At 28.3% G+C, this 14,072-nt stretch overlaps 1 protein-coding gene across 3 annotated transcripts in view; it reads left to right on the top strand.

The window, feature by feature from the left end:
- The window catches only part of Picot (putative inorganic phosphate cotransporter protein picot), a 204,484-nt gene extending 190,412 nt beyond the window's left edge, over window positions 1-14,072 (top strand). For all 3 annotated transcript variants that reach the window (XM_014423573.3, XM_014423571.3, XM_014423572.3), the window contains exons 2-9: window positions 2,707-2,894; window positions 7,983-8,225; window positions 9,110-9,197; window positions 10,308-10,534; window positions 11,631-11,780; window positions 12,086-12,218; window positions 12,601-12,842; window positions 13,234-14,072. In XM_014423573.3, coding sequence (XP_014279059.1) covers window positions 2,707-2,894; window positions 7,983-8,225; window positions 9,110-9,197; window positions 10,308-10,534; window positions 11,631-11,780; window positions 12,086-12,218; window positions 12,601-12,842; window positions 13,234-13,413 — 1,451 coding nt within the window. In that variant the 3' untranslated portion in view covers window positions 13,414-14,072. The remainder of the gene's footprint in view (window positions 1-2,706; window positions 2,895-7,982; window positions 8,226-9,109; window positions 9,198-10,307; window positions 10,535-11,630; window positions 11,781-12,085; window positions 12,219-12,600; window positions 12,843-13,233) is intronic.

Genomic DNA, 14,072 nt, shown 5'->3' with positions numbered 1-14,072 from the left:
GACTTGATGAATTCAATAACTTTTTCATCATGATGACTTGATGAATTCAATAACGTTTTCATCATGATGACTTGATGACTTCAATAACTTTTTCATCATGATGACTTGGCATAATTTTATTAAAATAAAACAAAAAATTCATACATTTCTAATTAATGATTTCTTTATTTTCTTGGTAATTGTCTTTAATTTCTTCTGCCCTTTTTAATTGTATCGGCGTAGAACCTCCTGTTTATATTAATCAATTTGTTGAATTTTAATTGTTTCTTGCAATTCTTTCGTAATCATTTTTAGTCTTCTATGTCATTTCAATTATATTTATAAACTCTAGAATTTATTTTATTTTCATTTACAACTGTACTGAATTTACATACATATGTACATTTAAGCTAGCATGAGAGTCTGTTGTGTAGATACTTCACTATGTAGCAGATCTGCTCTAAAGGCATGATATATTAGCAGAGTTAAAGAATGTTGCTGGACTTTTTTATGGTGCCCATGGGTGTTGCTATAATTTTTGGTGTTTAGAATATTAAAATTTAAGGGATGAAATCAAACTACCCCAACTCCTTCCATAGCGACGTCCTTGGTGCTGTCTGCTGATTTATGTATACACATATGATCCATACACATCCAAGCCGGCAGATGTAACAGTTGGAGATTAATAACTACAATTGACAGATGTGTTTACTTTTCGCTCAATGAAATCTGTGAAGGTCTGTTCAATCACAGATCATGCGACGAACGGCATGCAACCTTCTCTTACCAATTTCAGAAAAGTATTTCGGTTCTTCAAGTACAAGGTGCACACAGTTCACACATATCCTTAATTGCACGACTATTACGGAAATGAATCATTATGAAAAAACTATGTTTAGAGCGCCCAGAGAGAGACTTGTGTATTTTAGGTATTTTTTTTTCAAGTTTATTGCGAGAGTCATAGGGTTATAAAACGATTTTATGTGAGGTATCTTATCGCGTGGGCATATGTTGCATGTTCGTGGGATATTAGCTTGTGGTAGGTACACAATGACCTATCTACTATTTTACGTTTTCAGCGTAAATATTCCTAGTGACTGTTATCTGTTTAGGTATCAATGTTTTTATTTATTTGTTATTCTTGAATCTTAACTGAAGGGGTTTTTGTTTTTATTTTCCTTCTTCAATTTTCTCTTTTTTTGTAATATAATTTAACGTGTCTTACATACGTTTTCATATATACGTAATATGTATATTTAATGTAACAGAAGGTCCATATTTATTGTATTTCATGCACAAAAACAAATTTTCGTATTACAAAGTTACCATCACCGCTCTTTTATTTATTTACAAGGAAGTCTTGAAATTAATTAATTAAGCCTTGAAATCGTTACAGAGCTGTAGGACTAATTAAAAAAAAGTCATTATGAATAGTAATTTTCTAGATCCATTAGTGACATTATGCCCAAAATCAGATCTGAAAAATAATCGTTTGTTTAAAATGACTTATTCCTTTGAACATACATATTGGAACAGATTTTTTTTTTTTTTTTAAATCATTACTATAAAAGAAAAATAATACTATTCAGACAGCCCTGAATGTCGAGGCTAGAAAGATCGTCCTTCTGGCCTAGGGCAATGTGATAAAGTTAAAAAATAAACTTTATTTAAAAAAATATAAATTTTTTTCTTATAATAACTGTAATTATATACGTATAAATATTTTTAAAATTTCTTTTGACTTATGTGCTCTATATTTTTGATCTAGTTCCATAAAACATTAATAAATATGAGAGTTTTTATTTATGCATAACTTAAATCAGTAATAATAATATTATAATTACAAAATTTTAGTTTCATTTTATTGATATAAATTAAAAATAAATTTATATCTTAGATTTAATATTTGATGACAATGGCTAATTACATAACATCAATTTTAGTATCTTTATTATTAATGGTATAACAATTACGCATTGATTAAATGGCTAAAACTAGGATATGAATTTTAGTTAACTGTTATATTTTATACTTGTCCTATTCATTATAAAAAAAAAAAAATAAGAATTTCGCTACAAGGAATATTGTTCCAATCTTTGAAACAGGAGTTAGTCATTCTGTCAATTTTAAGGTTCATATAAATAATTGATCATGTAATATAAATTAATAATAATAAATTACGAGTTTTAGTTAAAAAATTCTATTGTATTAGTAAATCATTCTTTCTATTTTTATGGGTTTTTTAAAAATATTTTTGTTAATTTTCAATGATGAACCTTTGTAATCGACAAAGAAAAAGAAATTAACTTTCACTCAAAATTTGAACTTTTATTTTTCATGATACTTCACTAACGGCCAAAAAAAAAATTAACTTTCAACCCGATTTGAACATTCATGTTTCATGATATATAATCTAGGAATTCAATAAAAGAAAAAATCCGGCCGTTTCATATTTTTATATGCATAATATTCAACTTTATCGTATTGCTCCTTATCATTCTTCTTTTTCTTATTCTTAAACCTGAATTTCTTAGCCTAGATGCAGGCCTATAACTTAGACCGAAACGTCTGCGCTAAAAACAATATATTATTACTTTAATTTTCATTTCTTGACCCCAACTTCATTTACCTTCTAGATTTAATCTCCAGTCATCTTCATCACTATACTTTTGTACTTTACTTGTCTTATTTGTATTGTATCTTAATTGGACTTGTCTCCTGTTGCAGGATGGTACGGTACGAGACACTTCGTTACCCTGATGCTGTTCTTCGGGATGGCAAACGCCTATACGATGAGGACGAACATGTCCGTGGCTATTGTAGCCATGGTGAACCACACCGCTTTGCCGAAGTTGCCAACCGTTGTCACAGACGAGTGTGCCGACAACAAGTTTTCCAACGAAACTCAACATGATGTAAGTTGTTAATATTTTTGAAAAATATATTGCATTTTGTTTCAGTATCCGCAGTTGTTCTAGGCTAAGAAAATATGCTTATTTACGCAGAAATATTGTCTCCTGTTTCTTTTTTTTCTATTTTTTTTTTTTAGTTCCCTGATTGGGAGGAGCTGTAGCAGCGTGGTAACGCGCCAGTCTACCAATCCACAGGTTGTCGGATCGAATCCAGGTCCCACCCGGGTTTTTTTCAAGCACATAATAATGCAAAACTCACTGACAACCTCCCCCCGGGCATTTGTGAAGTCCGTTAGCCAATGGGTGGCACTCACAAAAAATAGGCGTGGGAGGAACGAACCCAACCTTTGAAAAAACCACGTTAAGAAACGCGTGATGTATTTCCTAATACTGGGAATATTACATCCTAATATTGGGAAATATCTTGCGAGGACTTAGGCCTCCATGGTTTGTTGCCCATATAATAGTAATAATAATAATAATATAACTTGAATTATTTATTAACAAAACATCTATATGTTGTTACTGTCTGTACAGTAAATAATACCATATTAATACACAGGACTACACACGGCATTGATTTTTTTTTTCTAGTACACGAATGGGCTTTTTAACAATAAACCTTTAGCATAGAAGGTTTAAGCACTTCTTCCGGTATAGTAATTTATATATACGAAGGCTAATTTTATTCATTTAACAAAAAAAAAATCTAAAAAAAAACCTGTATCCTAAGATAAAATATTCTCAAACATGGTAAACAATTATTATTAACACTCACAATTTTGATACAAATATACTCTCAACATTTATTTTCAAAAATTCTCCAACGTTTCGGTCCTCTGGCCATTTTCAAGGAGACAACCTTAAATATCGGTGTCGTATACTTTAAAAAATTTTATGCAGGCTAATTGCCCATGTCATATATAACTTTTTATATGTTAAATCTAAAACTTTTTCACATAAATAATTGTCTGATTTTCTGTTTACAAACATCATTTATAAGAGCAGAATCAGATCAAAATACAATTAGAACTGTATACTAAGTTAGAATATTCTCAAACATGGTAAACAATGTTTAATTCTACTCCCTCAAATGATAAATTTTGTTTACGCTTTCTCGTTATTTAAAGATAAACCGTTATTTAAAAACAGCAATAACATTGATTAAGGGAATATAGGGGGCAAAAAGTTATCTGAGCTAGCGAAGTGGCAGAGGGAATTTTTATCTCCGACCGGTGAAATGCAATATTCTAATGAATCGCATATTTGTTGAAGCGATTTAATCCACTTTATTTCTCTTAAATTTGAATTTTTTTTTTCATATTCGAAACATTTGATTGAAGTTCCATTTTGAAGCCTTAAGCTAAAAAAGCCTATGTACATAGATCGGTATAATTTCCTCATTTTTTATATATTTTCTTTATTATATATATATATTGATTTATTTTTGTGGATTTCGCTTATCTTATTATCCGATGATTTAGTGTTACTTTATTTTTTTTTTTATTCCTGAACTATAAATCATGTTTAAAGAGTACAGAGATTAAACACGTTTTGTCTATTCTACATAATTTATTTTTTATTCCGTGTTTTTTACTCTTGACTCAGTGCTCTTTATATATTTACTATTTTACAAAAATTGTACTACCGTAGAACCATGCTTAACGGACTTCGGTTTAACCGATTCTAAAAATGAAAAAAAAAACAACAAATATTGGAGAAAAAAAAAGTTTAGTAAAAACTAATAAATAAAATTAAAATACTTTGTGTCAAATAAACACTTAATGATCAGTTGTACTCCTGAAGTTAAAAAATTTCCTTAATGAAATTTTAGTTTTGAATTGCATTTTAATTTTTACCTAATATAGGAGTCAAATTAATATTGTAGTTTTTTAAATGAAAAAAAGAAATATATTTCTGAGATTACATAAACTTCATTAAAAATAAAAATATATGACTTAGTGTCTAATATTAAAAACCTAACTATCGTTTGTGCGTTTAAGGTAAATCATGTATCTAAAGAATTTTTTTTTTAATATTATATTAAATTAGTCTAATAAAATCAACTTCACTATATATTTATATGCATATTAAGTTTTTTTATTATATGTTAATTTTTACCTAATTTATGTGTCAAACTAAAATATACTTTTAACTTACTATGTTTACTGGAATTTTCTTTTTTCCCTTCATGTATTTTAATCTATGGAGGAAAACGCGATAATATGTGGGATGCAGTTGTTTTGGATTAGTGTATAAGGCAACTCAATAATATCGCCAATCATCAAGATCATTGCTGTGATAAGGATTTCACATTATGGATTTAAATTTTTTAATATAATTTTTTTTTTTTAAATTATAAAATTTGTGTCTTTTTAAGTATACGCTGCTTTTCCTCACGGCTTCGGAACGTGATGTTTCTCGCAAAAAATATTTCTCTTTAAGCCGACATGCCTTGGCGAACTGACAGCTTTGCCCCAGTGAAAGAAAGTTATTAGTGAGATAAAGGAGGTCTTTGCTCTGGCACAATGTGACATACATAATACTCTATGACGTAGTTCACTGTCTAGTATATGAAAGAGGGGGGATTATTTCTTACATACCAAAAAGAAGTCGGATGTTAGTCTGTACTAAAGGCCTTGTCGCAATCCAACAAACCCCGTCAAAACTGACAAATCCTCTGACATTTACCTATGTTTAGTATTAATTAACTTTTATGGAATTCGTCAATACCGAACCCTACAATTATGATGGTGTTAGTTCAAATATACATTAATAATGGGTGTATAATATTAGCTACCTTCCCCCCCCCCTCTCTCCTTACATGAATATTAATTTTTTTAAATCAAACATATTAGTATGTTATATACTGATGGAAGAATAATTATTGCACAATAATTATTAATAGTATTTTTTTTTAATCATGGTTCTCTTAATTTCAAGAATTTAGACGATATTACAAGCATGATTAATTTATATTTTTTGTTTCCTTTCTTCTTTATATCAATACAAAGAATAGGGGAAACAAATTGCGAGTATTATTCATCCCTAAATTTGTCTCAATCGAATTTTACGTTTAGGAAATCAAGTGACAGATATTTTAGTTCCGTGTCTGTTTTCAAACTTTCCCAACATTTTTTCACAGAAAAATTAATTTTTTCTATCAATAAAAAAAAAAATAATACAATTTATAAATAACATTTAGGTACATGTAATTCATTTGGAATGTCTAATTGCGTATAAGTGAGTCAGCTAACTGAGTCACACTAATATGCAGATTCAGTTTGTAATTCTGTGAAGAATTAACGGCAAAATTAAACCAGAAAAATTGCAATTATTCATTCTTGGAGACATTGTTTCAACTGTTGTGGCAATTTTCATAGCGTGGCATCACGTGGCTGAAGTGGGGATGTGACCTTCAATGCCCAATAGTCAGTAGCGAATATTGCAGAACTTTTAGTTCTAAATTAAGATTATTTAAAAATTCACATCAATTATATTGAAATTAATATATGAAGTAAACTTAAAACTATTTTTAGCCTGTTATCATTTATTTAATTTTTCGTTTAACTGGATATTTCGTTATCTGCCGGCTATTCTGCAATGAATAACTACGTAATTGGGAGGGGATGTAATTGGGAATATGTAACATGTGTTTGTATGTAATATTAAATATACATGTATGTAGTACATGAATATTACATATAAATTTATATATGTTGGTATATCGAATGATTGTTGGGTTATAATAATTATTATGAGAACTTTTTTTTTTTTTTTTTTTCTATTTCTAAGTTCTATGGGTTTTATTAAGGGGTTGATATCAAGGTGGTGATAAGAATGGGTAGAATCTCTCATACTGCTTTTTAAGAGGATGAACTTATTATTGGTTATATTTTTCATAAAAGGAAAATGGTAAACTAGACCAATTTGGTAAAAGAAATTATGAGCCAACATTTCGACCAAATTTTCAGAACTAAGATAAGAAGATACAAGCTACTAAAATAATGCAACAAATTAAGAGAGTATATAACATGAAATAAAAGTAAATTAAGATGTGGCTAAATATGATTGTGTGAAAATTTGTATTTTTGAATTTACTTTGTTCATTTTTATATAAATTTTCACAGAATCATATTTAGCCATACGTTAGTTTACTTTTATTTTATGTTATATATTATCTAACTTTGTTACATTATTTTATTTGTTTGCATCTCTTTTAGACCTGATGAAGACATGCTAAGTGGGGCGAAATGTTGACTCATAATAAATGGTTTTATTACTAGTTAAGTGCTTTTGACTGCACTTGGACTATCTTTCTTGTTGATTGACTATTCCTTGTTGATATAAAAGTATAGTATAGTCAATCAACAATCTTCCTGTTATACTGTTCATTTGCTTGATATTCAGTCAAATCAATTAAGCGTGAGCAAGTCAAGCTAAACATTATTGTATATATGTTTGTCTCTTTGGAATAAAATAATGTTTCATTAGTCTGTTCTCTTCGAATCAAGCTATTTAACACATTCTCTTTTTAACTATGAGAAGGTTTCTTAAACAAAATTTGTTTAAAGTTTTTTATTTGAATTAATTATTTTATTATATAAGTAAACAACAAATATCTGGCATGATTTTGGATTCCAAAAACTTTTTTTTAAGCATAAAACTTCAAAATTTGTGAGAGTATTGATTTATTTCTTCTTGGTTGATTACTGAGGTCCATTATTGAAAAACATTTTAATAAGCAAACTATAATAAAATAAGTTCCTTTCACTCTTTTCGTTGCGTTCATATTTTACTTAGTTAAAAAAAAATTGTAAAACACGATAATGTCGTTGCTAATATTATAAAAAAATGATTTGTAAATTATAAAAGTAGTTTGTCTTAATTTTCTATTGGTTTTAATAAAAGTGAATTCATATGAATTGAGATTGTTTTAGAATGAATTATAATAATATAATTTGTTTATGAAATTTTTCACAGTTAAGTCCAAGTAGATTAACTTTTATTTTAACAACTATTCATAGAATTTTTTTTTGTTTAATGAAAACATTTTTGTTGGTACATACTGACATATTTTTTTATTTTCAGAATCATAAGGATGGAGAGTATCTGTGGACCACTGCTGAACAAGGATATATATTGAGCTCATTTTTTTATGGATATTGTATAACTCAAATCCCATGTGGTATTTTGGCAAAGAAATATGGGGCACTGAGGTTTCTGGCAGGTGGAATGATGCTAAACTCTCTTTTTGGGTTTTTAGTTCCCACTTCTGCAACTTTTGGCACAATACCACTTATTATAGTCAGATTTATACAAGGATTAGGAGAGGTATGTATACCTTGATTGATATCGTTAGGTTTTCTCTTTTTTTCCTTATAATTTATACAAAACTGGCCTCTTGTTTTTTTATGCATGGAAAAATTTATTGGTTGAATTATTAGTAATTATCATGTTGATATTATTTATTAATTTTTGTAATGATATCAAAATCTTGATTTTTTAATACAAAATATTAATTTAATTAATATTTTAATTTAATTGATAAGCAAAAGGCCAAATAATGTTTTGATTTTTAAAATTATATCCCCATTGATGAATCACGATTTAACCAATGATATTAATCGTCTATGTAAATTATAATGTATAAACTTCATTTTTAGGTAATATTTACATATGGTTAATTTAAACAAAAATTGTCTTTTTCCATTTTCTGGCCCAGAATAAAAGTGAACAATTGGGTTTGTGATTCCAGTGTAGGAAATAGAATCAAGCAGCGCACTCTTTCCCCCCAAAAAATAAGAGCGTTGCGTCAAGTGGGATGTAATGTTTGTAATGTTGGGAAGTAAGGTAGGAAAGATATGCAACGATAATGTAAAAAAAATTGATTTTAGGAAAGAAATTTTGGAGCTGGTATAGTTTGGATACAGCAGGCTCTCTGTAGGGTATGATGAATGCCTTTGGTGCTGTTGGTAATGACCTTTGGCTTGCCTAAAACAAGAAAGTTTTCTTTTATTTAACCATTATTGAAAATATTTTTTCATAATTTATTTTAGAATTTTATCAATTTTATAATTATCTCTCTCTCTTTTTTTTTATGATGGTTTGGTTATATGATTTTTTGTTTATTGTTTTTTCTCTTCCTGGGAACCCCTTTTAATCATAATTTATCTTTTAAACTAGGCGAGATGAATCAAAATTGAAAATATTTCCAGGGCCCTATCGTGCCATGTACACATGCTATGCTTGCTAAATGGATCCCACCCAATGAGAGAAGTCGAATGGCAGCTATTGTCTATGCAGGTTTGTGCAATATATACATATTTAAATTGTTTATAAGTATTAATAGTTGTAGGTATTAGATCCTAAAGAATAGATAACTCTTATCTTAATGAAATATTATAATAATCTTAGAAACTTAATGAATTAATCTCATTACATGGGATTATTACCATTGCAACTAATTAGAAGTTTTTGTACTTGTTAAATCTGTGGTTGCTTTTCTCCTTTTTTTTACCCTAAAAATGGAAATATAGCACTTTAGTATTTATTCTACTTTTAGTAACCAAACGCTAATAGATCTTTTAAATATTTTAAAATCATATAGCCTTTTTATGAAATTTCTTTCCACATTTGAATAAATGGTGTTTGCTTTTATAGTCTCTAGAAACTTTCATAGACTTTGTGTAGAAACATAACATACTTACTGTCAATGTCTATTGATTTAGAATGGAAGGAATAACAAAATGAGGAAATTATTGAAAGAAAAACTAAGTAGAAGGAGAAAGACAACTTAAGTATTTAAAAAAAAAACACTATTTTATTTACTGTAAGCATCTTAAAAACAAAGATTTTTTAAAATTCTTTTTATAACTTGATTAGAATCTATATCATTATATCGTACAATAATCAAGTACAATTACCTAAGTCTGATTAATTATTTTATTTTATTTTCATTATTCCTATTGAAATATGAATTTCTGTAAAAGAATGATTGTGTTTTGTTGTTATGAATGATAAAAATATACTCTTGGACAAAATTAGTGCATCACTTCATTTTCCATATCATCTAATAGATAAACAACAGCCTCTCATATTATAATCCTGCCTTCATCAACACCAAAAACAGCTGTAAGAAATATGAATGCTGGTTAGAGTAATTTCATTTGATTCCAATTAAAAAATAAATAAATGAATATAAAATACTACGTAATGTGCTAATTTTGCCCAGAAGTGTGTATATTCTGAAATGCTAAAGTAAAATTTTTCTTCATTTAAATAATTTATTCTTTAATACTATTTTATGCAACTGTATTGGTTTAAAGTTACCCTGTCTGATGTAATAATAAATATTATGTATTATAAAAATAGTGTGTAGTCTTTCATTTTATTGACATTTTAATTTGTTTTTAGGAGCTCAATTTGGAACTGTGGTATCTATGCCTCTCAGTGGGATCTTGTCGGATATGGAACTTTTCGGAGGATGGCCTTCTATTTTCTACTTCTTCGGTGGGGTCAGTGCCATTTGGTCTATTGTCTTCTTCTTCACCGTTTATGAGGATCCAGACTCACACCCACACATAGATGCTGATGAAAGGAAACACATTATTAACACTGTCTGGGGAGCGGGTGGTGTATCGGTGAGTTTTAAGTCATTTTTTATCTTTGTTAGAGTTCTTATTATATATTTGAGCTAGGAATTGATATTCAAATTTCATCTTGTTGGTAAAACGCCATAGTGCATATCTGTAATTTTGGCTATCTCTGATTTTGTTGCATTTTAATATAATTTTCTATTCTCTGTACAATGACAAAAAGACCTAACTAAATATTTGATGTAATTAATTAAATATATAATGCAAAATGATTAATTAAGATATGTCAAAATTATACATAAGTTTCTACTCTGAATCTGCTATCATAATTCAAACACAATTCTCTAAGAAATTTTCACGTATGCTACTTTGGCATTTGATGCAAAATACAGGCTTATAAAATAATATAAAACTTCTATGACCCTGTTTCATAGTGAAATTTATAGTAATTTTATAGGGGATCAATTGATTTATCAGAATTTATTTTAATACTTGTGGTTAACTAGTTGGATTATTGGTTATTGCAAAAATTTCCTATTTTCAGTTAATTTATACTCTTTAAGAGTTGAATGAAAATAAGTGATATAAAAACTTCTGTTGTCATATTTTTTAAGACTGCTAATTTTCCTAAATTACTACAGTATTTTAATTAAAGTTTAGGGTTAGGTTTAGTGTTACGAAATAGGGGATTGATTTTCGTAGAAAAAATATTTTAAGATGGAGTAATAGTCTATTATATTAATTAACTAATATTAATAATATTAAGTGGAGGAAATCAAAAGTAACTTTACATGACTTCAGCTATATCATTTTTTATCAGTTTATGTTTAATAAAATGAGAACACCATAATAATAAAAAGCTTATAGACTGATGATTACAATTGTAAAGTTCATAATGCTTGCTTGAAATTTCAGAATGATTATTATTATTAAAACTTTTTAATAAAATTTTGTACTTTTTAAAATTTAAACAATGATGATAAAAATGAAAATAAATAAATAAAAATGAAGAATCATTTGAATTGATAGGTACCTGAAGAGCAGGCATATGACCCAAATAAACTTTGTTCAATAACTAAATATTTTAATTTATATCTTTTTATGAATTTAAAACTTTAATAATATTTTTTTTATTTTTCAGTCTCCTCCAGTTCCTTGGACTTCGATTGGAAAATCTATGCCTTTCTGGGCCATCTTGATTGCACACATCGGACAGAACTACGGCTATGAGACACTCATGACAGAATTACCAACTTTTATGAAACAAGTGCTAAGGTTCAACATTAAAAAAGTGAGTAACAGTTTTTCGAAAATTAGTTTAGTTAGTTGGAATTAATTTATTAAGTACTTAACTTGATATTAATCAACAGCATTGAAATTGGAACTCCAAATTTTTACAAAATGTAGTTTTTATATATATTTTTTACAAATATTTATTTGTCTATTAAATTAAATGGTATTTATCTCCTGAAATTGTATAATTTCTAAAGTTAATTTAGTAGAATATATGGTGATGGGGTTTGAATTAGTTGAAGTCCGTGGGTTTGAATTATACTTACTTTATGATAGATAATAATCTTTCTGTTCCCTTTTCAGAATGGATTCCTCTCTGCCTTGCCATATCTTGCAATGTGGGGCTTTTCAGTTTCTTCGAGTTGGGTGGCAGACTACATGATATCTCATGAACGTTTGTCTCACACTAAAGTCAGGAAAATCGCACAGGGCATAGGTAATTAATTTTTCATTATTGTCTGATTTAATTTGATGTGTAATACTTAAATAATTTTCTTTATCATCCCAAAATTTTTGTAGTTAAATCAAATTTCGAAGTAAACATAAATTAAATAAATGAATATTCTATATTATACTATTTTGTTCCTTGCAGTTACTAGTAATATTATCATGTATAATCAAATCCCGAAAGAAATTATTGCTGGTGTTATGTGTTCTATTACTAAATAGAATTGATTATTATCAGCCACTGAGTTATGATCTCCGACATGTAGGAGCTCTTGGTCAATGTGTCAGAACTGTTATTATAATTTCGAAGGTGTCAAGAAAAAAAAAAACAAACACTTAATCTATTCTAATATTTTGTTTGTATCTTCCAGGTCATTTCGGTCCTGCTATTGCTCTGATAGGCGCTTCTTACACTGGATGCAACCCAGCTCTTACCGTGGCAATCTTGACAGTTGGTGTTGGCCTCAATGGTGGAATCTACTCTGGATTTAAAGTCAATCACTTGGACATCTCTCCTCGATTCGCTGGAATCCTCATGTCGTTCACCAACTTTACAGCAAACATGGCTGGTCTGTTAGCACCTATCATTGCCGGCTACATTATTCATGGAAGGGTGAGAAAAATATTTATTATACTTATTTACTTTTCTATAATCTTATTGGCATTCTTAAAATTGACCACCATCTCAAATTCATTAAAAGATCATTTAGCATTTACTGGCACATACTGTTACTATTTTTGTATATTATATTCTGAATAGTATATTAGCATAAATTAAATCTCAGTTATCAATAATAATTAGTGGTTTCGTCCACATATCTAATTAAATAATAAGAGTATAAAACTGATTTAAAAAAAAAAAAAATAATATTATCTCCTGAACTATCTTGACTAAATTATGAAGTACAGAAACAAAAACAGTTAAAAACTTATTAATACAATTTGTGAACTTTGTCCAATAAAATTTTTATCAAATTTCAAACGTTTGCGATTTTTTTTTTTAGCCCAACCAAGAAGCATGGAGGGAGGTGTTCTTTGTTGCTTCATCAGTCTATTTCGTATGTAACTGTTTCTACTTGATCTTTGCTTCAAGCAAGAGACAGCCGTGGGACGACCCATCAACTGATGCGCCTCCTACTCCCAGTACACCAAAGGCTAGAAACGTCGCTGAAACGGCTCATTGATTCAAGATGAGCTGAAGCCATTTTCTACGTTGGGCTCCTCTTGTCAATATCAAAAATAATGTAGAGTTGAGCATTGTAAATAATCTTTTTTTATTATTTAATTTAATTAAATTGTTTTGATTTTAACTACTTCACATTCCTCTTTATTGATTAGACGTCTCTTCTCATTCGCCTCTAGGATAGTATTTTTAATATTTATTTACTTAGTGATATAATTTTGACATTCAGGGTATTTTGATTGATCAATTTTACCGAATTATAAACTGATATATTAAATAAAAGGTGATAATATGTGGAGAGAAATTAATTTTATATAAAACATGACTGTGAAGTTGTACTTTTATTATGATTGTACAGTAATTGTATATGTATGAAAAGTGTATATATTTATATACATATGTACAGTAGTCAATTTATTATAGTAATGAAATTTTCTGTTTGTTTTTATTTATTATGAAATTGCTTTGATGTTTTGTTAATAAAAAATTTAGAAAATAAGAAAAAAAAAATTAAAAAAGGGTAACTATTCAGACTAGCTACTTAAATGTTTTTGTTGAATTGGTATCATTTGTCAATTGTATATATTTGTCCTGTAAATTTTTAAAGTTGTCAAAATCTCATTAGTGAGCAGTGAAATAGAAAAAAAAAAACACTCCTCA

Source organism: Halyomorpha halys, unplaced genomic scaffold (genome assembly GCF_000696795.3).
Source record: "Halyomorpha halys isolate HHAL.00 unplaced genomic scaffold, Hhal_1.1 Scaffold432.1, whole genome shotgun sequence".
NCBI lineage: Eukaryota > Metazoa > Arthropoda > Insecta > Hemiptera > Pentatomidae > Halyomorpha > Halyomorpha halys.
Note: the sequence above shows the minus strand (reverse complement) of the source record. Positions and strands in the feature narration are given on the sequence as shown.